The sequence below is a fragment of the Bufo gargarizans genome, chromosome 2 (genome assembly GCF_014858855.1).
Source record: "Bufo gargarizans isolate SCDJY-AF-19 chromosome 2, ASM1485885v1, whole genome shotgun sequence".
Classification (NCBI taxonomy): domain Eukaryota; kingdom Metazoa; phylum Chordata; class Amphibia; order Anura; family Bufonidae; genus Bufo; species Bufo gargarizans.
Window position 1 is genome coordinate 68,809,665 of NC_058081.1, and position 22,974 is coordinate 68,832,638.

Genomic DNA, 22,974 nt, shown 5'->3' on the forward strand with positions numbered 1-22,974 from the left:
CATATGACAGAATAAATATATGATTAAGATATGTGTATAGTTAGTACAGTTGACTCTACACTTACCATTTTCGAAGTTCGTAAGTGAACACGGGACTTGCATTTCGTTGCCAAGGACTCTTAAGTTAAAGGAAGAACTTTTACCACAATGGTCAGGAGTAACTTTCATCTCAGCCTCTATAGGAGATAGATTATTTGGGTTTATGATCATGTGTGCTATGGTAAACCTTGTGAGATATTACTAGTCATCTTATTCTAGACAACAATGCATCAAAATATGTTGTGAAGCCTCCTTCTTGTCTACTACACCAGTGACCAGGGGTGTATCTATCACAAGGCAAACAAGGCATTTGCCTAGGGCGGCACTTGAAAAGGGGGCGGCAAAATGCCTTGTTTGCTTAGTGATAGTTACACAATATGCTAAATATATTTTTTGCCCCTTGTCCGATCCTTCATTATGTGAGCGGCATCGCCGGCGCCGCATAGTGAAGGAGTTGAAAAACGTACTTCCTCCCCCTCCTGACTTCCTCCCGACCTCCCCTGCCTTTTGCGTCCTCACATTGCCGTTGTGACGTCACACGGAGGTGGAGTCACGGGCCGGCAACGCTAGGGTGAGCCTTATCTCCTCCAAGTGCAGAGCGGATCCTGCACACTGTCATCGTGAACACTGAGGCCAGGCCCAGGCCACCAATGCACTGAACCCTGAGCCTGCTGTCTTTAAAAACTGTAAGTACTTAAATTACAGTAATTCACTAAAAATCTATTACTTAGTTGTTTTTTGGGGTAAGGGGGTTGGGACCCGTTGGGTGGTTAGAGGGGGGAGAATTAGGGAGGGATTAATACTGTACTAACTCTAGCTGCACATTGTTTTTTAACAAGGAAGGGGTGGGTCAAATTTATATTAGGGGGGTGCCCGCGTTTAGTCTCGCCTAGGGCAGCACAAAACCAAGATACACCACTGCCAGTGACAGCTTACTTCTTTAACCAGGCATTCCAGGACTGTTAAAATCTTTTAGAAGGCACCAACTGGAGGAGCTTTACCCGTGGCCATCATCCATATTGAACATACAGTACTTCCATATCCTAGTACACAAGTTCTAGGTGCACCAGTCTAATGACTTGTTTCCATTACATGTCAGGAAGTGTTCTTTGGCTAATTAAGTAGGGTAAAGGTATAGATGTTGATGGACTACTCTGCCATCGTCCTCTAGATCTTTATACTCCTTAAGTAAGACTGCAAAAGTCTATGCATTTTTTAACAAACTCCATACCTGAGAGCAGGTACCTGCTCTCAGGTGTGGAGTTTGTTAAAAATTGCATAGACTTTTGCAGTCCATGTCAGATCTACTTATTTTAAAGTGATTTGATAGAAACTATTCCTGTCCTGGAAAGTATCTATTCACCAGGAGATTGAAAACTGAAAATGAAATTTAGTTATGGGCATAGGTAATATATATGTAACTGTAACCACCTGTGACTACATACAGTACATACTCTACTGACAACCAAGGGTCTAAAAATGCACCTCTGGGACTATTGCATATATTACATCAGCATTTTATTTACACAGTAGGAATATGTGCACTTCCAGGTGCCATATCAGGTCATTAAATTCAGCAGCTTATTTAAAAGTGTTATCATCCTTTGGCGCTCGCACTGCACGTACAGCGGGCAGTGTAATACAGCCTATGACCACCTTAAAAGGGATTTCCAAAGCTTTATAACTCCCTGGACAGGTCATCAGTCCAGACACTCAGGACCCCCGACGATCAGCTGTGTGAGAAGGCACCAGCATTTCTATGAGTGCAGCAGCCTTCTCGCAGCTTTCCAACCACAGCACCGTGTATACATTGTATAGAGGCTGTGCATGGTTTCGTGCTCAACCCCATTCACTTTTATGGGGCTGAGCTGCGCCTAGTCCACGTGTCCGATGAACATTTCATCACTGGCCTAGGAAAAGCTGAGAGAAGGTCGCAGTGCTCACAGGAGTGCTGGTGCCTTCTCAAACAGCTGGTCAATGGGGGTCCCGGGTGTCGGGCCCTCACCTATCAGATACTGATGACCTATCCTCAAGATAGGTTATCAGTTATGGAGTCTCGGAAAACCCATTTAAAGTAAGTCTGTCCTGTAAATTTCACCAATATAACAACCAGCAATGGCCATCAAAATGTTGTAAAAGCATTATAACCATAACCTTATGTCATCTGGGTGTTTATTCCATGCACCCCAAGGCATCTGGGGAGAGGAACGGAAGCCTTGGGAGGTTAGGAGAGGAGCGTACAGTGAGGAAGTACTTGAGCACTTTGAAAAGGAAAGCCTGCCCAGATGGGCACTTGGTAGCCGTTATCCATAGGAATAAAAGTGCTTTTCGTGGACATGTAATAAACACCCAGATGACATACAGTTATGGTTATAATGCTTTTACAATGTGCTGATGGCAATCGCTGTTGTTATATTAGTGAAATTTACGTGACAGACTCCATTAAAGTGAATTCAGGGCCAGCCTAAGGGTCACATCACTTGTCACTACTAAAAGGGGTCCCTACTGTTCCTGAAGACCTGAGCATGCACCTAAGCATGTACACTTGGTGCTTGAACCTATGAAAAGGCATGGGTATTCCCTAGATACTTGATAAGGTAGTGTTATTTGGGCACTATATGGTATACCATAATTGAGGTGAATCAATAGAACATACTGCAAAGAGTACTGTCTAAGTTAAGGCCAGCACTGGTTGAATCAAACATATCATAAAAACCTCTATAATGGTTATTCTATACCCGAGTCCCAGTTGTCAGGATATGTGGTTATAAAGATGTTTGGAAACATCTCAGATCTGAGATATTCGTACCAGTGTTGGTCTATTGGTGTTCTGTTAAAGGTTTACCAAAAAGTCATCCTTTTGAGTCAGTTGCAACCACATTAACCTTTTTTCTCACATCAGTAGATATTCCCTACTCTCAAGAAGTATATCGATATTATTGTCTATCTACTCGCCAATTTCAGAGGTACTTATTTGTTGGTTCCTGGGGTCTGCAGAGAAAGATGCCAGTAGTGCAGTTTCCACATTCTCTATTATTGGAAAGACAACTGTTTGGAGGTCTAAGATGTCCAATGTTTTCAAAGTTTGATTGAGAAGGTTAGTGATCTCAGATGCCACGTTCTATGGAGATGGGAAAATTTAGGACAGTTAATAAAACCAATGATGTTAGGAGAAGAAGTAAAAAACTACTTCATCAACAATAAGAGTGTTGCCTCACATGGTATATTATAAATGGCCTAAGACATCAGCCAAATTATTCTACCCTTTCCATCTAATAGTCTAATTTCTTTCCATTCTGGGAGTCTTTTTGTTCCACGGGTTCTAATTAGCCTTAAAGGTACCACGAAGTGTATTAAAGGTCTTAACTTGGTTAAGTGAAGAGCAGTCATAAACGAGAGTTCTCAACTACAGTTTTGAATGGTCAAAAATTACTAGCATGTGATCAAATTTTTTTTTTAACTAGATTTAAATCAAGGAGAAAAATGAACCATCTTTGAAAATAGCAATTAATAAAAATTCCCAATTGTTTTGCATATACAGTGCCTACAGTATGTAGACTGTATATGTGATTCTATAGTTACTGACATCAAACAAACCCTGCATGTAGTCATGTGTTACGCCACTACTTTTTCCTCCTCTTCTTGCTATAAGTAGCAACTTTGGACTGGCCCACAGTCCAAAGTTGCTATTATTGCTGCAAAGGTACCAAAGGTATCAAAAGGTGCAGCATAAGACAACCCCACCAGGAGGTGACTTTGGAGCCAATCACTTGCCATTAGGGTCTATTTCTTATGAGATGAGGCTTCTGTACCCTGAAAATGGGATCTACCAGGTTGGAAACTTTTGGCCTTGGTAGAAACAACATGTTTTTATCACGATCAGATGGGTTCTGCTGATCATTAGCCACTTTGTACTAGATGCTTATCTTATGTGTATGGCTAGCTTAGGACATGACTGCAGGATCTGAATGCAAACAAAGGGTTTGTTAACCATGAAGACATATACAGTACAGACCAAAAGTTTGGACACACCTTCTCATTCAAAGAGTTTTTTTATTTTCATGACTATAAAAAATTGTAGATTCACACTGAAGGCATCAAAACTATGAATTAACACATGTGGAATTATATACATAACAAAAAAAATTGAAACAACTGAAAATATGTCATATTCTAGGTTCTTCAAAGTAGCCACCTTTTGCTTTGATTACTGCTTTGCACACTCTTGGCATTCTCTTGATGAGCTTCAAGAGGTAGTCACCTGAAATGGTTTTTACTTCACAGGTGTGCCCTGTCAGGTTTAATAAGTGGTATTTCTTGCCTTATAAATTGGGTTGGGACCATCAGTTGCATTGTGGAGAAGTCAGGTGGATACACAGCTGATAGTCCTACTGAATAGACTTTTAGAATTTGTATTATGGCAAGAAAAAAAGCAGCTAAGTAAAGAAAAACGAGTGGCCATCATTACTTTAAGAAATGAAGGTCAGTCAGTCCGAAAAATTGGGAAAACGTTGAAAGTAAGGGCTATTTGACCATGAAGGAGAGTGATGGGGTGCTGCGCCAGATGACCTGGCCTCCACAGTCACCGGACCTGAACCCAATAGAGATGGTTTGGGGTGAGCTGGACCGCAGAGTGAAGGCAAAAGGGCCAACAAGTGCTAAGCATCTCTGGGAACTCCTTCAAGACTGTTCGAAGACCATTTCAGGTGACTACCTCTTGAAGCTCATCAAAAGAATGCCAAGAGTGTGCAAAGCAGTAATCAAAGCAAAATGTGGCTACTTTGAAGAACCTAGAATATGACATATTTTCAGTTGTTTCACACTTTTTTGTTATGTATATAATTCCACATGTGTTAATTTATAGTTTTGATGCCTTCATAGTCATGAAAATAAAGAAAACTCTTTGAATAAGAAGGTGTGTCCAAACTTTTGGTCTGTACTGTAGGTCTGCTCGAAGCTGTACAAATATTCCCGATGTTGTGTCCTGCACTTCATGTTGGGGTAGAGGCTCTTGTGGATGACGTGTTCCCGGCATCATGTGCTTGAGAAAACACCCACAGCATACCCAAATCGTGCAATTTGAAATTACCTTTATTCAGTAGTCTAAGTTCAGATACATACCGTAACCATTGGCATAATGTTAGTAGGGCTGATAGTTCAATACCAGATATTTCGGTCACTGCAGACCTTCCATAGTATCATACAACTCCAAATGGATAGTAGTGGAGATGTCTTGTGCTAATAGCCATATACACATAATTCTGAGATTTTTTTTGTCTCGGAATCTGGACGTTTATAGCATATCCACAGGATGGGATTAGAAGTAGAACTTGCACCTATCTGGAGAATGGGGGTCCTCCACTCCAGTATAACAGCTGCTGTGGATGGAGAAGTGGCTGCATATGCACAGCTCGTTCCATTCATTCCTAAGGGAGTTCTGAAAACAGCTGAAAATGCTCATTCAGTTATTTTCTGAACTCTCATAGAGGTGAAATTAAAGAATAAATGGATATGCAATAACTATTCAGATGTGAATAACCCTTTAATATTAAGATTGAAACGTAAATGTCATTCCTTTTTTAAAAGCTGCTTCATTTATTTTTATTTTAGATGAGTCTGGGCATTACAATATTTACTCCACTGCAAGGGTGTAGCTATAAAGGGTGCACAGGTAGCAGTCATACCCGGACCATGTTGCCTGAGGGGGCCCAAAGCCTCCTCTGCCACATATGACGACACCAGTATTAGAAATAGCACATGGTAAGTTGGGTCTCTGTTACAGATTTTGCACTGGGGTCCAGGAGTTTCAAGTTACTCCTCTGCTCCATGGATAAACAATGGAAAGTAAGGATGGTGTAAATATGATCAGTTCTTTACTTACCTGGACACGATTGGTGCTATTTCTCTTACAGGTTTCTTCAGTGATAGCCATAAAGGATTTTAAGAACGTGCACGACGGATGCTATAAGAAAATCAGTTAGAAGGTCTTAAAATTCATCTTAAAAATGATGCCCACTTATTTTTCTGTTGTGTTCTGTGCGGAGCTCTACTGCTTAGTTATATTACCAAAATAGCCATGTTCATGAGGCCTTAACGCTGCTGGTGCAGGAAATGTAAGGGCCCAGTAGCTGTTCTTCAGGCTCCATGAGCAGAACACAATCATCTTTGAGGTGAACTTTATTTTTTCCTCTTTTAAGAAAAGTTTTTTTTTTATTTTTTTGTCCTCTAACTATGGTTATACACTTGGAAAGTTATTTCTTAGCATCACATACCGCGTTATTATATTTTGTACATCTCTCGATCTGCTCAGTTCTGGAATTATTTTGACATCTGTAATTCACTAGAAGAAAAGACAGCAAAGGTTCACTTATTAAAATACTGTATTTATGTAGGAGCTGTGACACAGTGAGGGGTTGTGTCTGGCATGGCAGGCATTTTCCTCACAGAATGTGCGGCTGGGCTAGTTTACAGCCAGGTGAGGTCAAAAACCGGAACGGAGTTTAAGTGCCGGTCCGGGTTTTGGCAGCACCTGGATGTCCTTAAATAGGACGCTGGGCTCAGCAGAGATGTCTCTGTTTTTGGGATCTGAGGCTTTGTGCCGTGCTGGAGGGCTGAGAGCCGCATGCTGGGGAAACAGGCCTGCTGTTGACTACTGGAGTCAGAACTGCCAGCAAGGTGACTTGTGTTATATGAACTTTCCATTGTGTGTGAATTAACACCAAGACTGCAAAGTTATGTGCTGTTTTGTGCAATTGCCTCAAGTGTGAATAAACACTGAAGTTCTGAGTAAAGAACTTGTATTTTGCCTCTGTACTGTGCCCGCTTACCCTATCTACCAGAGCCTGGTGGAGGATGCGTACAAGAGCAGTGAGGCTGGCGTGAACGCCAATATTTTTGGTTTCTGCATTTTTCAGGCACGGTTGTATGTTGTACATAAACCAGCTGTATTACAACCAGTGCCCCACGACAAAATGGAGGCTGTTGTGAAGGCCCTCATGGAGGGTAATCTGCAGCAGTGAGAGACAAACCTGCAGCAACACGAGGCTAATAAGCAGCAGCAGGAGACTAACCAGTTTCTGCTACAACATGTGATGGCTTTGTAGACAGCAGGAGCAACCCCGAGCGTCCACGATGCCCGGAAAGCAGTCCGTGCCGAGATTCCTAAGATGACCCCCGCAAACGACATCAAAAACGACCTGGCGATGTATGAGAAAGTGGCTTTTAGGGAAAAGCTACCCCGTGACCAGTGGGCTGAGGTTGTCGCTCCATTCCTGGCATCCGATTCCCAGCGGGTGTATTTCGACTTGCCGGATGATCAAGTGGCCGACTACCAAAAAGTAAAGGGTGAGATTTTGGCAAGACTGGGGGTGAATTTGTTGGTCCGGGCCCAGTGGGTAAATCAGTGGGGGTTTAAGTTGGCTGAGCCTGCAAGGACCCAGTATTATGACTTACTCCACCTCTTGCAAAAGTGGCTACAGCCTGATGTGCTGAGTCCCACGGCTATGCTAGATAGATTATTGGCTGATATGTTCTGGAGGGCTCTGCCACTCCCTCTCCAGCACTGGATCGGCCAGGTGTCTCCTGGCAACGCCCTAGAAATGGTGGACCTGGTGGAGCGCTACGAGGCTACTAAGACTGTCACAGGGGGTTCTTTTTGGAGAAATCTCCATCCCAGACCAGGCGACTTGTACCAACCAAACCCACCCGGGGTGTACCCTCTACGGACCTGGCGCTGATAGTCTGCTGGCAGTGTCAGGAGCCGGGCCATGTAAGAGCTGACTGTCCCCATGAGGTGGAACCTATGGATACTAACTATGGCTACCGTCAGTCGGTATATGCCAGGAGGCTGTGTGCAGCAGGTACCCCAAAAACTCTAAACCACCTGTGCCAGGTGAAGGTAGGAGACACTCTAGCTGAGGCTCTGCTAGACTCAGGGAGTCTGGTGTCCCTAGTTAGGGCTCCCCTGGTACGGTTAGCGGAGTATACTGGCCGGAAAGTCGGGGTCATGTGCATCCATGGAGACTTAAAAGACTATCCCACTGCCCTGGTGTCTCTAACCACAGGGGCTGGCAGATGGATTCACGAAGTGGCAGTTACCCCAAATTTACACTACGAACTCATAATAGGGAGAGACTTTCCGGCACTGTGGCCTCCTATGAGAGTGACTGATACCCATGAGAACGGGGTTACCCGAGCAGAGTGGCCCGGCTCAGGGGGGAGACCAGAATCCTGGGAACCTGAGACCGACTGTAGGGGTGACCACCACTTTGGTGGAAGATGGGGAGACAACCCCACTAAGTGTGATGGTGGGAGACGTGGAGGACTTGCCGCCGTGTCCTGAATTGGCAGACCTCAATGTCTCCGGGAATAATTTTGATACCGCCCAATATCGGGACCCAACCCTATCCTGCGCCTGGGAAAATGTATTAATAGTAGATGGTGAACCACAACAACCTGGGGCAGAGTCAGTGTTTCCCCATCTTGTGGTTCATCAGGATATGTTGTATCGTGTAAACAAACTACGGGGTGAGCCTATTGAACAGTTGGTGGTCCCTAAGGCTTATTGCAAGCTTGTGTTAGATCTAGCCCACCAACACGTTCTCGGGGGTCACCTGGGGCTGCAGAAAACTCAGGATTGTATTCTAGAGCGGTTTAACTGTCCCAGCGTATTCAAAGAAGTGGAAGAGTTTTGTAAGTTTTGCCCGACTGGCCAGATAACAAGCCCCCAGCCACATTTCCGTAGTCCCCTAGTACCTCTACCGATTATCGAAATACCATTTGACCGAATAGATATGGACCTCATAGGCCCAGTACCGAAGTCCGTCAGAGGGCATCAACACATCTTAGTCATTCTAGACTATGCCACTCGGTACCCAAAGGCGGTGCCACTGCGAAATACCTCGGCCAAACTCATAGCTAAGGAGTTAATGGAGATGTTTTCCCGAGTGGGACTACCTAAATAGGTTCTGACCGACCAAGGGACCCCTTTTATGTCCAAAATGTGAGTGGGCCAGTCCTATAGTATTGATACCCAAGCCGGACGGGATGTTGCAGTTTTGTAACAACTTTTGAAAACTTAACGAGGTTTCCAAATTCGATGCGTATCAAATGCCCCGGGTGGATGAGCTCATCGAGAGGTTAGGAAAAGCCCGGTATTTTTCTCTTTTGGACCTCACGAAAGGGTACTGGCAGGTGCCCTTAACAGAGGCTGCCAAAGAGAAAACTGCCTTCATCACGCCTGAGGGACTGTATCAATATAAGGGCTTACACTATCACTGAAAGCAACCACCTAAAACTTAACTTTTAATCCAAGGTTCTTTAACAATAAAACAAGTCCCAAATAGGACTAATGTATACTTAATGCAACAACAGAGGGAACTATGATGACCTGGACAGTCAGCCACTAAATAGGGAAACACATTTAGGACAACACGTATATATACCTAATGTCTGTCCCTGTTTAACCCTACAAAGATCTGCTCAGCCCAAAGATACACCTGGATGGTAGGGGTACTCTGTCCACGTACCTTGGCTAACCTGTCCTTAAAATAGCCCTAACTTAAATCTAATACACGATACATGATTGAAAATCCCATTAATTTGATACACAATACTTGGTTCAAAGTTCCAACGTGTTTCCCCTTATGATAATTAAGGTTCATCAGGGGACAATTGGTATCAAACACTGATAATAAAATATCGAATCAAGTATATCAAAATAGACAAAGGGAGAAAGAAAAAGAAGAAAAAAGAGACTGGAGCGCACCAAAGCGGCACTGCTCTGTGAGAGAATATGATACACTATGCAATATATGTCAGAGATAGAGATATAAAACATATGCAGTGCCGACCTCTATAGGTGGTTAATTCAATAAGGACCACTAGTATAGTACTTATCTGATGAATCCAGTCGACATTGTTCACACACAGACCGATGGTGCACAGTTGGAGGGTCTCCAGGGGGGCAAAAACATACAGCTTACCCTTTGGTCTGCATGGCGCCCCCGCCACTTTTCAGCTACTAATGTACTTTGTGCTTCGTCCACATCGTCAGTACGCTTCAACTTACCTGGATGATATTGTCATTCACAGTACCGACTGGGAAAGTCACCTACCCAAAGTGCAGGCTGTAGTGGACTCCCTTCGGAAAGCTGGCCTAACCGCTAACCCCAAAAAATGTGCGATAGGTTTAGAGAAGACTAGGTACCTGGGGTATGTCATTGGGTCCGAGTCATCAAACCCCAAGTGAACAAAATAGAGGCGATACGGAATTGAAGTGACGAAAATCAGTGATGGCTCGCTGGGATGATGGGGCGGAAGAGTCTTTTGCCGCTTTGAAAATAAAGAAAACTCTTTGAATGAGAAGGTGTGTCCAAACTTTTGGTCTGTACTGTACAGCAGTGTACTGATATATGAGATATGAGGTATAATAGATGTGTGTACAGATATATAGTATACACAGCAGTGTACTAATATATGGGGAATGAGGTATGATAGTTGCAGTGTGTACAAATATATAGTATATCCAGCAGTGTACTGATATGTGAGGTACAAGGCATAATACATGCAGTGTGTACAGATATATAGTATATACAGCAGTGTACTGATATGTGAGGTACGAGGTATAATACATGCAGTGTGTTAAGATGTATAGTATATACAGCAGTGTACTGATATGGGAGGTACAAGCTATAATTTATACCTCACTGCTGTAAATACTGGTTAGGAACAAGTATGAAGGAAGGGCTATGATTGGGGCATGGGGGTCCAATTAAGATTCATGCTATGGGGACCAATGATTACTATGTAAGACCCTGTTTCAGTAGTTAAAGGGGTTGTCTTATGAAAAATATTCTACACTTTTCAAACCAACATATGGATCTGAATTCTTTTGTAATTGCATATAATTAAAAATTTAACATAGCCACTGAGTTATTCAATAAAATGTATCTGTATAGCGCCACCTGCTGTTAGTTTTTTTCTACTTTCTTTGACCTGCTCATTAAGATGGACGCACATGCTCAGTTTCATCCTTCAACTGCCTCCTGGGCTGTGATAGGGAGAGCTGAGACACGCCCCCTGAGCTGTGATAGGGAGAGCTGAGACACGCCCCCTGAACTCTGATAGGGAGAGCTGAGACACACCTCCTGAGCTGCGATTGGGAGAGCTGAAACACGCCCCTGATCTGCAACAGAAAATACACTCCCCTTGAGCTGCCAGCTTGATGTAAATCTAGCAGAGCAATGAATGTGGAGATCTCTGGATCCATGTGAGGTACAGGGCTGGTTCTAGCTTTGTTAGAAAGAGACTGTCATGTACTATATGATGTCTGATTTTCATTTTTTACATTAGTCATAGGATAACCCCTTTAACGACTGAACCCTCGCAACTATCTATCCCGACTCATGCATGTACACTCATGGTTTGGCCAAGCATGTAGATATTTTCAATGAGGAGAGAGTAGAAAGACCCTGTCAGATACTTCATTTCCTGGACACTATCTGTCGTGGGTCCTCTAACATTAGGAAAATCTGTATTTTTCCCAAAAGCAGTGCCACTCTACGGTTGTGTCTAGTATTTCAGCTAAAACCAATTCAAGTAAATGCTTCAGGCACAGCGAAGAAGACATTAGCATTTAGGGAAAGTCTTCTCAGCAAGCACTAACCACAATGTTGAGGGGTAGTTTTGTAATAGCATTCCCTGAGTTGCATGACACATAGTGTTTTTATACAGTGTGCAAAATATGAGGAAATAAGTGAAAATAAAAAAATGCTAGATATATTGTACATTTTGGCATGTATGGCATGCCAAAATTAAAGTCAGCCGTACACATGATATACTGTAGCTCAAACATGTGCTTATTTCAGTGAAGGGAGGGGACTATACTGATACTAGATACCGGGCATATTTGGAAAGTCTTCAGATCCTTTCACTTTTTCACTTTTTGTTATGTTGTGGCCTTGGGCAAAAAAATCTAAATGTTTAAATTTTCTCCTATCAATCTGCACTTAATACTACATAATGAGAACGTAAAAACAGAATTTTTGAAATGTTTGCAAATTTATTAAAAAGGAAAAGCTAACATTTCACATTGACATTTAGACCAGGGGTCCGCAACCTTTGGCACTCCAGCATGCTGTGAAACTACAACACATTCGGCAGTTCTTGCAACCACCATAGAAGTGAAAGGAGGATTCTGGGAGTTGTAGTTTTAGAACAGCTGAAATGCCGGAGGTTGCTGATCCCCAATATAGACCCTTAGCCTCCCATTTCTCTTGATCATCTTTGAGATGTTTTTACACCTCGATTGGAGTCCACCTGAGGTAAATTTAGTTGATTGGACATGATCTGGAAAGATACAGCCCTGTCTATATAAGGTCTCAAAGCTGACAATGCATACAGTACCAGATCAAAAACCAAGCCTTGAGGAGGAAAGAACTGCCTGTAGAGCTCAGAGACAGGATTGTGTGGAGGCACAGATCCAATGTATCAAATCAAGCAGCTGGGGTGTGTAATGTGTGTGGTATTGCAAAGGGGGATGCACTTGTATTGACTTGGGCTGATAGACGTGGTCTCGTATATTGTGTGATGAAGTACTAAGTGCAGGGTATTTGGCCGCCACTGTAATTGAATAGATGCGGTACTCTATAGTACCAGTACAGGTATGCTGAGCTCAGGTCACTCACCGCTATCTTCCCCACCCAGAACTCTCTAAGCATACATCCCATCCAACATGATGCCTACAATATTGTATGATTGCTATCCCAGCGAGTTGGACTTAAGGTCCAATGATGATATTCTGACCCTGATACGTCCCGCACACACACACACAATTGTATGATTGCTGTCCCCGTGAGTTGGATTTAAGGTCCACCAGTGATATCCTGACCCTGATCCATTCACTCTCACATTGGCTCACACACAGCTAAACATTATATCACCCCAAGCCAAACTAGTGAAGCAAAGTCTGGATGAATACGCCAAGTCCTAAGTCTAGACACAGTTGTTAATAGATAGTGGACTAACTGCTCTAGCTGCATATGCCCATGTACTCTACGCATTTCCCCACTGAAATGGATCATCAGGAGCATGGCATAGCGGTTTGAAAGAGACCGTGTGCCGACCACCTCCTGTGGTGAAGCGGCGGCGTGACTGGCACTAGTATGGCTGTGAAGAGGCCATTGGACTCACACACATATAATGGGGTGGCTCCGCCCCACACATTAGCGAAGCAGGGGGCAGGGAGCCTTGTTATGCGCGTGATGTCATTCATTCCCCTTTATCAAGCACCGTAACTGAAAAGTTCCATAAAAATGTCATACATGTGAGACACCATTGTCTTCCAGTGTAAATGTCCCTACTTTATTAGTCAAGATCAGAATACCGTACAACAATTCTCAGCATACAGTAACTGTCAATCTGTAATTGGCAATCTGAATTCACAAGTTTCTGTGAATTCTACATCTTAAATAAAATACAAGAAATAATGAAGTTATGAAACTTGACAACTCACATATGACATGATTGTAAAATGAATCTAATTGATCAATGCAAGAAATAGGTTTTCACATTGGGTCGAGATCTCTGGTGAAATGCCCACCTGGTTGTGATGTCGTGGCTCCAGGCTCCTCTGTTTTTTTTTTAGATATGCTGCGTGATGTTACTGATATCTCTACTGTTGATGTTGTAAGTTGGTTGTAGTGGGTAGTGTTTCCCATATTCATGCTTGATGTCAGCAATGGAGTGGTGGTAGAACGTGGGTCTGATGAAGAAGTTTTAATTAGATCTTAAGAAATTAAATGTTCCAACCCCATATAACATGTGTACTAGCACATTTCTTATAAAAATTTGCACTGAATGAAGGTCTGGAAAAATATCTTTGTTTAGAGATACACTAAAGGGTAAAGGGTTGGGAATTTATTAGGAAACTGACTGTTTAAAGGGGTTGGCCACTTTCTGGCTACCCAAAAGCCCAAGAATGTCTTACTCTTGATTGTTTTTTTTTCTCTATATGTCTTGGAGTGTTTACAGTAAGACTCTCTACCTGAAGAGGTGGTGATGGTGAGTTCACTAAAAAGGTCCAAGAGGGGCCTGGATGTATTTCTGGAGTGTAATAATATTACAGGTGAAAGTTACTAGAGATGGGTTGTTGATCCAGGGAGTTATTCTGATTGCCTGATTGGAGTCGGGAAGGAATTTTTTCCCCCTAAAATGAGGACAATTGGCTTCTACCTCACAAGGGTTTTTTGCCTTCCTCTGGATCAACTTACAGGATAACAGGCTGAACTGGATGTCCTTTTTCAGCCTAAGAAACTATGTTACTATGTTGTTTTATGAAGAAGCTCTGGTGGACATACTGTAGCACTGCATAATGCATATGGTACCTGTTTCATGGACAAAAGTGGCTTCATTTCTGAAAAACGAACAGATCCCTATGGGTCTGAGCTGCAAAACCAGATACAACCCAAGGACAAGGGTAGCACTGTTTCCAGACAAAAACACCCTCTTTAAAGCATTTCATTTTAGAGTATTTGTATTAATTCATCATTTGACAGTTCCAGATTACCAGAAAGTCAAGTTAGCTATGGAGAATAGTATGTAGCCTTGTCAATGTCCTAAATGTATTTCTGAAAGAAGTCATTGTGCACAACAAGCTTCTGCATACCGTGAGCCAGTGTATTCTTCCATGTGATTGACAATTAAGATGAAATATGTTGAATCTATGAATTCTAAGGAGAACGCAAGAAATCCTGAAGTCATGTTGTACTTGACATCTTACTCATCATTTTACTGTAATGAGTGTAATTATTCATTGGAAGAAGAGTAGAATCTCACATTGAGCTGAGGACTCTTTGGAAGTGCTCACCTGGTTGTGATGTCGGGGATCCTGATTGTGTGTACACTGCTGTGTCTACCACATTTGATGTAAAAAATGGACTCCTGGTGGTACTTGACTCTGATGAAGAAAAAGGTTTAAGAAGTAAGTTTCTGAGTTTCACCACTGAAATGGATCATCAGGAGCATGGCATAGCGGTTTGAAAGAGACGGTGTGCCGACCACCTCCAGTGGTGAAGTGGACTCACACACACATATGGACCTAGCCCACACATTAGCGAAGCAGGGGGCAGGGGGCCTGGTTATCCGCGTGATGTCATTCATTCCCCTGTATCAAGCACCGTAACTGAAAAGTTCCATAAAAATGTCATACATGTGAGACACCATTGTCTTCCAGTGTAAATGTCCCTACTTTATTGGTTAAGATCATAATACCGTACAACAATTCTCAGCATACAGTAACTGTATTCTTCCATTAGATTGGCAATCTGAATTCACACGTTTCTGTGAATTCTACATCTTAAATAAAATACAATAAATAATGAAGTTATGAAACTTGACAACTCACATTTCACATGATTGCAAAATGAATCGAATTGATCAATGCAAGAAATAGGATTTCACATTGGGTCGAGATCTCTGGTGAAATGCCCACCTGGTTGTGATGTCGTGGCTCCAGTCTCCTCTGTTTTTTTTTTAGATATGCTGCGTGATGTTACTGATATCTCTACTGTTGATGTTGTAAGTTGGTTGTAGTGGGTAGTGTTTCCCATATTCATGCTTGATGTCATCAATGGAGTGGTGGTAGAACGTGGGGCTGATGAAGAGGTTGGGAATTTATTAGGAAACTGACTGTTTAAAGGGGTTGGCCACTTTCTGACTACCCAAAAGCCCAAGAATGTCTGACTCTTGATTGTTTTTTTTTCTCCATATGTCTTGGAGTGTTTACAGTAAGACTCTCTACCTGAGGAGGTGGTGATGGTGAGTTCACTAAAAAAGTCCAAGAGGGGCCTGGATGTATTTCTGGAGTGTAATAATATTACAGGTGAATGTTACTAGAGATGGGTCGTTTCACTGTAATAAGTGGAACTAATCATTGGAAGAAGAGTAGAATCTCACATTGAGTTGAGGACTCTTTGGAAGTGCTCACCTGGTTGTGGTGTCGGGGATCCTGATTGTGTGTACACTGCTGTGTCTACCACATTTGATGTAAAAAATGGACTCCTGGTGGTACTTGGCTCTGATGAAGAAGAAGGTTTAAGAAGTAAGTTTCTGAGGGTATCCCATCAATGTATGATCAGTGTGGTTCCAACAGGGGGTCATGAGAAAAAAAGAGGCCACAGAACTAGTGAACAATGTGGTCTCTTCATTCTACTGATCAGTTGGGTATTAATAGGTCTATGAATAGGCTGTCAATTAAAAATACCCAGAAAATCAGCTAATTATTATAATCATATAGCATATTTACCTGTACATACACCATCCAATTTCACCAAAGTCACGCAGTTTGGTTGTTGTGGCAGACAAATGTGATTACAATAGCAGTTGTTACTCTTACAAGAGGCTTCAAAGGGACAATCTGAGTCATTCTTGCATTTATCTGCATAAAGCAATGACAATAAAATTATTTATGGACTGTTTTACTATAATAGTCGCCTTTAGCCTCACCCAATTTATCCAACGTTCAGAGAAAGGCGCTATAAAAATACGGCGCTCTTTTGAAATACCATATTTCTCAAGACACTAGACAACAGGCATAAATATACTGATCTTCTGTTTCCCTTCTATTACAAAGCTGTCTGCCTGTAGCCACCACTAGGGAGAGCTCAGTGCATAGGAGTCTGTACAATTACCATGGAAGTTATAATAATCTTATTGCTTTGAGTTCCCCCTAGTGGTGGCTGCATGAAATTGCAGGGTTTTCACGAAGAGAAGAAGCTTTTCCCCCGGGCTCCATGGCAGTCATGTGGTCTGCCTCCATTGCAAGTACGGCATTAGACAATGAACACTTACTGCCAGGTTCCTCACAGATTACACCTTATCAATGGGGAAGAGGGCACAAGCTGTGATGAGCTTTTTGTCAATGACCCTTATAACTTAAAGGGATTGTCCAAAGTGGACAGCCCCTTTAAGTTGCAACTATCATGTGGCACGTGCAAATTAAACAAGTGAAACATTATGCAAGAGGGGAAAAACTAGTTAGTGCTAGGAGTGCAGGCGTGAATACCTGAACTGAAACCAGAGGTTCTTTTCTCAAGGGTTTAAAATGTCATAAAATTGTAATGTTGATTTTTTTCACTTGATCCAACAGTTTCTTAGACTTGTAAGGTGGTACCTGCGTTGTCTCATGGTTTCATTCACTGCCATATAACTTTATTACATGTGTTTTGCTCTGTTTGATTTGTCCCTGCTGCCTTCCTGTAGTCAGGCCCCTTCCTGTCCCTGGTAGCCATGTTACGCTTTTGTTGTGCAGACATCTCCTGTTATATTTTCATTCGCTGAATTGTGCACAATTACAACAATATCATGGAATAAACCTCATCTGGATTCTTTATGTAGGTCTCCTCAGCCGTGTTTTACATTGCCTGATAGATTTGAAGGAGTGCAAAAGGAGATTTGAAGGAGTGGGCACCCTTGGTCAAAATTATTGCTACTGTGAACAGTTAAGCAAGTTAAAGATAAAATGATCTCTAAAAGGCATAAAGTTAAAGATGACACATTCCCTCCTTTGTATTGTAAGCAAAAACATTTTTTTTCTTCATCTTTTACATTTTCTAAATTGGAAAAAAAGGAAAAGGATCAGAAGCTAAACTTTGAGCACCCTGGATGGTTACTACCTAGTAGCACCCCCTTTGGAAAGTATCACAGCTTGTAAATGCATTTTGTAGCCAGCCAAGTATCTTTCAATTTTTGTTTAAGAGATTTTCATCCATTCTAACTTGTAGACATCTTCCAGTTCTGTGAGATTCATGAGTCATCTTGCATGCACTTCTCTTTTGAGGTCTAATCCACAGATTTTCAATGATGTTCAGATCAGGGGACTGTAAGGGCCAGGGTAAAATCTTCAGCTTGCACATTTTGAAGTAGTCTGTTGTGGATTTTGAGGTGTTTTTAGTAATATTATCCATTTGTAGAAGCCATCCTTCAGCTTTTTTACAGTTGGTGTTATGTTTGCTTTCAGAATTTGCTGGAATTTCATTGAATCCATTCTTCCCTCTACCCGTGAAATGTTCCTCGTGCCATTGGCTGCAACACAACCCCAAAGCATGATTGATCCACCCCCCCATGCTTAATGGTTGGAGAGGTCTTCTTTTCAAGTCTTTCAACTCTTGTTTATTCTTCCTTGCAAAAATCTTCCAGTTCTGTGAGATTCCTGGACCGTCTTGCGTGACATGCTCTTTTGAGGTCTATCCACAGATATTCAATGATGTTCAGATCAGGGGACTGTGAGGGCCATGGTAAAATCTTCAGTTTTCACCTTTTGAGGTAGTTTCATGTTGCCATTTCTTCAGTTTGAAATGTAATTAAAGGAAATCTGTCAGCAGTTTTCTGCTGCCGTCACTTGTAAACCCTAAGGCCTCTTTCACACGAGCGTGGCGTGTGAGGGCCCGAAAAGATGCGGGTGCGTTGCGGTAAAATGCGCGATTTTTCCACGCAAGTGCAAAGCGTTTTAATGCGTTTTGCACCCGCGTGAGAAAAATCGCCATGTTTGGTACCCACACCCAAACCTGGACTTCATCACTGAAGTTCAGGCTTGGGATTGGTGTTGTGTAGATTTTATTATTTTCCCTTAAAACATGGTTATAAGGGAAAATAGTAGCATTCTTAATACAGAATGCAAAGTAAATTAGGAATGGAGGGGTTAAAAAAAAAAAAAAAGAAACTTACCTGCTCCATAGCTGCCGGTCTCTGTTCTATCTTCAGGACCTGGCAAAAGACCTGTGGTGACGTCACTATGGTGACCATGTGATTGGATCATGTGATGTGACGTCACCACAGGTCCTTAGCCGGCAGCTCAACATTACAGAAGAAGACAGAGATCCGCAACTACGTGATCAAGTGGACTCGGTGAGTTAATTTTTTTTTATTTTTAACCCCTCCATCACTATTTTACTTTGCATTCTGTATTCAGAATGCTATTATTTTCCCTTATAACCATGTTATAAGGGAAAAATAATACAGATCGGGTCCCCAGCCCGATCGTCTCCTAGCAACCATGCGTGAAAATCGCACCGCATCCGCACTTGCATGCGGATGCTTGCGATTTTCAGTGATATTTTATATGTCTCATTTATGAGCTAACAGTAAGCATCATAACCTTTGCAGCGGTGGCCTGGAGAATAGTCATGGCTGATTCTTCTCTCTTCCTTCTCTCTCACTGGTAGTGAAAGGAAAAAGTGAGTCCAAGCTATGGCTCCTGAGGAAAGGTCAGGTAGTAGAGAACGTTACGAAGCAGTGTGCAGAGAGACCTGAGGGAACATCACCTCTGAGTTCAGCGAGGAGAACCAAGGTAGCTGGTTGAAGACTAGGGAACCATGATCACCATGAGGAAACATGTGCAGCCAGCCCCGGTCGAGCTGTCTAGTGAAATTGCCTTGGTGTACACAGGTGATTAGCTGATTGAGTGAGTTGACCTGACCATGACACATTAACCACATTGAAGTAAATATATTCACGGTTGGCAGTCACCGTCTGTCATCCCTTTAGAGTCCATTCACACATCTGTGTGTGTTTTGCAGATCCACGGATCCGCAAAACACGGACACCAGCAATGTGCGTTCTGCATTTTGCGGACCGCACATCGCCGGCACTTAATGGAAAATGCCTAATCTTGTCCGCAATTGCGGACAAGAATAGGACATGTTCTATTTTTTGGGGGATCGGAATTGCTGACCCGGAAGTGCGGGTCAGCATTTCCAGATCCGGACAGCACATCATGCGGCCCCATAAAAAAGAATGGGTCCGCAATTCCGTTCCGCAAAATGCGAAAGGGAATTGAGGACGTGTAAATGCAGCCTTACTCTGTGTGCCTAACCTGGATGGTCTAGGAGCAAACAGTATGACCAAGACTCCATCCCCCAACCCCTTACACACTGGCATGGCCAAATTTACCTATTGCCACCTTGTGCTGGATTCTTACCTGTACATTCATAGAGTCCATTTTCATTCACCTTAGAGACATATCCTCTGATACATGCACATGGGAAGGTCTGTCCTGTTTTACAGCGCGCTGAAGGATAAAACATTTGGTTCAGTGAAAAACATGGAAAAATGAAAGTATTAAAGTATAAACCTTGTTTCAGGTTATTTTTCAGGATAAGCTGCCATTTGGGTGTACATGAGGAAAAACACTATTTCTGGCTCTTATATGACTCAGAACTGGCAATTTTATCAGTTTTTCTCTGCAATCTGTCTGTATTGTCTTTTTTTCCAAGCTAGTAGGTGGATATTAGCTGGCATCATGTCTCCCCATACACAAGACATGGAGAAACAGGAGGTTCTGCTTCCTAACTCTCAGTAGCTCACCCTCCGAAGCAGGAGCACCAATGAAGGACATTACACAGCAGATCTAAGAAGTTTAGATGTGACACCAGTAGTAAAGTTAGTAGTAAACCCTCTCTGTGTCAGTCTCTCTGCCTCTGCCTGTCTGCAGCAGCCCCTCCCCTCTCCATAGACTTCTATGTAATCTGATCCTTCATTAGCAGGAAGTTGTCTTTACTGAAGACGGATTTAACTAGTGAGAGTTAGGCCTCATACACACGGCCGTGTCCGTTTTTGCAGTTCGCAAATTCTGGATCTACAAAACATGGATACCGGCCACTTGCGTTCCGCATTTTGTGGATCAGCACTTCCTGCTCTCTGCTTAGAAATGCCTATTCTTGTCTGCAAAACGGACAAGAACAGGGCATGTTTTTTTTTTTTTTGCAGGGCAGACATACAGTGGCGTCTCTAGCTTTCAAATTTTGGGGGGGCACACTGGGGGCCAGGACAAAAGTAGGGGGGTAGCTATAACAATGATACATTTACACAAGTACGCTTAGAAATGCTGCGATACTTTACCCAATACCTAAAACCGCAACAGGAAAGAAAAGTCCTGCTGTCTGTGGATGACACTTTTATAGAGAGGGGGATCTGTGGATGACACTGCTATGGGGGGGGGATCTGTGGATGCCACATACCGTGTAATGTATAGCATCTTATGTGTCATCCACAGATCCCCCTCCATAACAGTGTCATCCACAGATCTCCCTCCCCGCCTCTCACAGGAGTGTACATTTGACATTTCTAAACTGTAATCCATATCCTGCAGTAACTTTAACTTTAAATCAGGATTAAGCGGCCGCTCATCTCTACTAGTACCTTAACCTTACACCACTCGGCTAGCTTCGGTAACAGGGCCAGGCTACAGCCTACAGGCACTGCCTGTTAGTTGTTATCGAGCGATTGCCGATTTCTGCAGGTCAGATACGGATTACAGTTTAGAAGAAATGTACACTCCTGCGAGCTGTTCAGACCAGTGGCGGATCCAGAACCTGGTCTCGGGAGGGGCACTTCCAGATTATTTTCTGTCCACCGCCACAGAACAAGGGTGCTTATAGAACAGACTACACAGTGTAGAGGTATACTGTATATTGTGGGGCACAGTGTAGCGGTATACTGTATATTGTGGGGCACAGTGTAGAGGTATACTGTATATTGTGTGGCACAGTGTAGAGGTATACTGTATATTGTGGGGCACAGTGTAGAGGTATACTGTATATTGTGGGGCACAGTGTAGAGGTATACTGTATATTGTGTGGCGCAGTGTAGAGGTATATTGTATATTGTGTGGCACAGTGTAGAGGTATACTGTATATTGTGGGGCACAGTGTAGAGGTATACTGTATATTGTGTGGCACAGTGTAGAGGTATACTGTATATTGTGTGGCACAGTGTAGAGGTATACTGTATATTGTGTGGCACAGTGTAGAGGTATACTGTATATTGTGGGGCACAGTGTAGCGGTATACTGTATATTGTGGGGCACAGTGTAGAGGTATACTGTATATTGTGGGGCACAGTGTAGAGGTATACTGTATATTGTGGGGCACAGTGTAGAGGTATACTGTATATTGTGGAGCGCAGTGTAGAGGTATACTGTATATTGTGGGGCACAGTGTAGAGGTATACTGTATATTGTGGGGCACAGTGTAGAGGTATACTGTATATTGTGTGGCACAGTGTAGAGGTATACTGTATATTGTGGGGCACAGTGTAGAGGTATACTGTATATTGTGTGGCACAGTGTAGAGGTATACTGTACATTGTGTGGCACAGTGTAGAGGTATACTGTATATTGTGTGGCACAGTGTAGAGGTATACTGTATATTGTGGGGCACAGTGTAGAGGTATACTGTACATTGTGGGGCACAGTGTAGAGGTATACTGTACATTGTGTGGCACAGTGTAGAGGTATACTGTATATTGTGGGGCACAGTGTAGAGGTATACTGTATATTGTGTGGCGCAGTGTAGAGGTATATTGTATATTGTGTGGCACAGTGTAGAGGTATACTGTATATTGTGGGGCACAGTGTAGAGGTATACTGTATATTGTGTGGCACAGTGTAGAGGTATACTGTATATTGTGTGGCACAGTGTAGAGGTATACTGTATATTGTGTGGCACAGTGTAGAGGTATACTGTATATTGTGGGGCACAGTGTAGCGGTATACTGTATATTGTGGGGCACAGTGTAGCGGTATACTGTATATTGTGGGGCACAGTGTAGCGGTATACTGTATATTGTGGGGCACAGTGTAGAGGTATACTGTATATTGTGGGGCACAGTGTAGAGGTATACTGTATATTGTGGGGCACAGTGTAGAGGTATACTGTATATTGTGTGGCACAGTGTAGAGGTATACTGTATATTGTGTGGCACAGTGTAGAGGTATACTGTATATTGTGGGGCACAGTGTAGCGGTATACTGTATATTGTGGGGCACAGTGTAGAGGTATACTGTATATTGTGGGCACAGTGTAGAGGTATACTGTATATTGTGGGCACAGTGTAGAGGTATACTGTATATTGTGGGCACAGTGAGGTATACTGTATATG

At 42.8% G+C, this 22,974-nt stretch overlaps 1 protein-coding gene across 2 annotated transcripts in view; it reads right to left on the reverse strand.

Moving 5' to 3' along the window:
- LOC122929447 (adhesion G protein-coupled receptor E1-like) overlaps positions 1-22,974 on the reverse strand; it is a 46,736-nt gene that overhangs the window by 12,432 nt on the left and 11,330 nt on the right. Inside the window, exons 4-13 of one of the 2 annotated variants that reach the window (XM_044283019.1) lie at positions 20,015-20,104; positions 16,343-16,474; positions 16,025-16,114; positions 15,530-15,691; positions 14,906-14,995; positions 13,640-13,801; positions 6,312-6,379; positions 5,921-6,001; positions 2,995-3,160; positions 66-176 (exon numbers count right to left, since the gene is read on the reverse strand). In XM_044283019.1, the coding sequence (XP_044138954.1) occupies positions 66-176; positions 2,995-3,160; positions 5,921-6,001; positions 6,312-6,379; positions 13,640-13,801; positions 14,906-14,995; positions 15,530-15,691; positions 16,025-16,114; positions 16,343-16,474; positions 20,015-20,104 (1,152 nt within the window). The remainder of the gene's footprint in view (positions 1-65; positions 177-2,994; positions 3,161-5,920; positions 6,002-6,311; positions 6,380-13,639; positions 13,802-14,905; positions 14,996-15,529; positions 15,692-16,024; positions 16,115-16,342; positions 16,475-20,014; positions 20,105-22,974) is intronic. The other variant, XM_044283020.1, reaches the window with a different exon arrangement.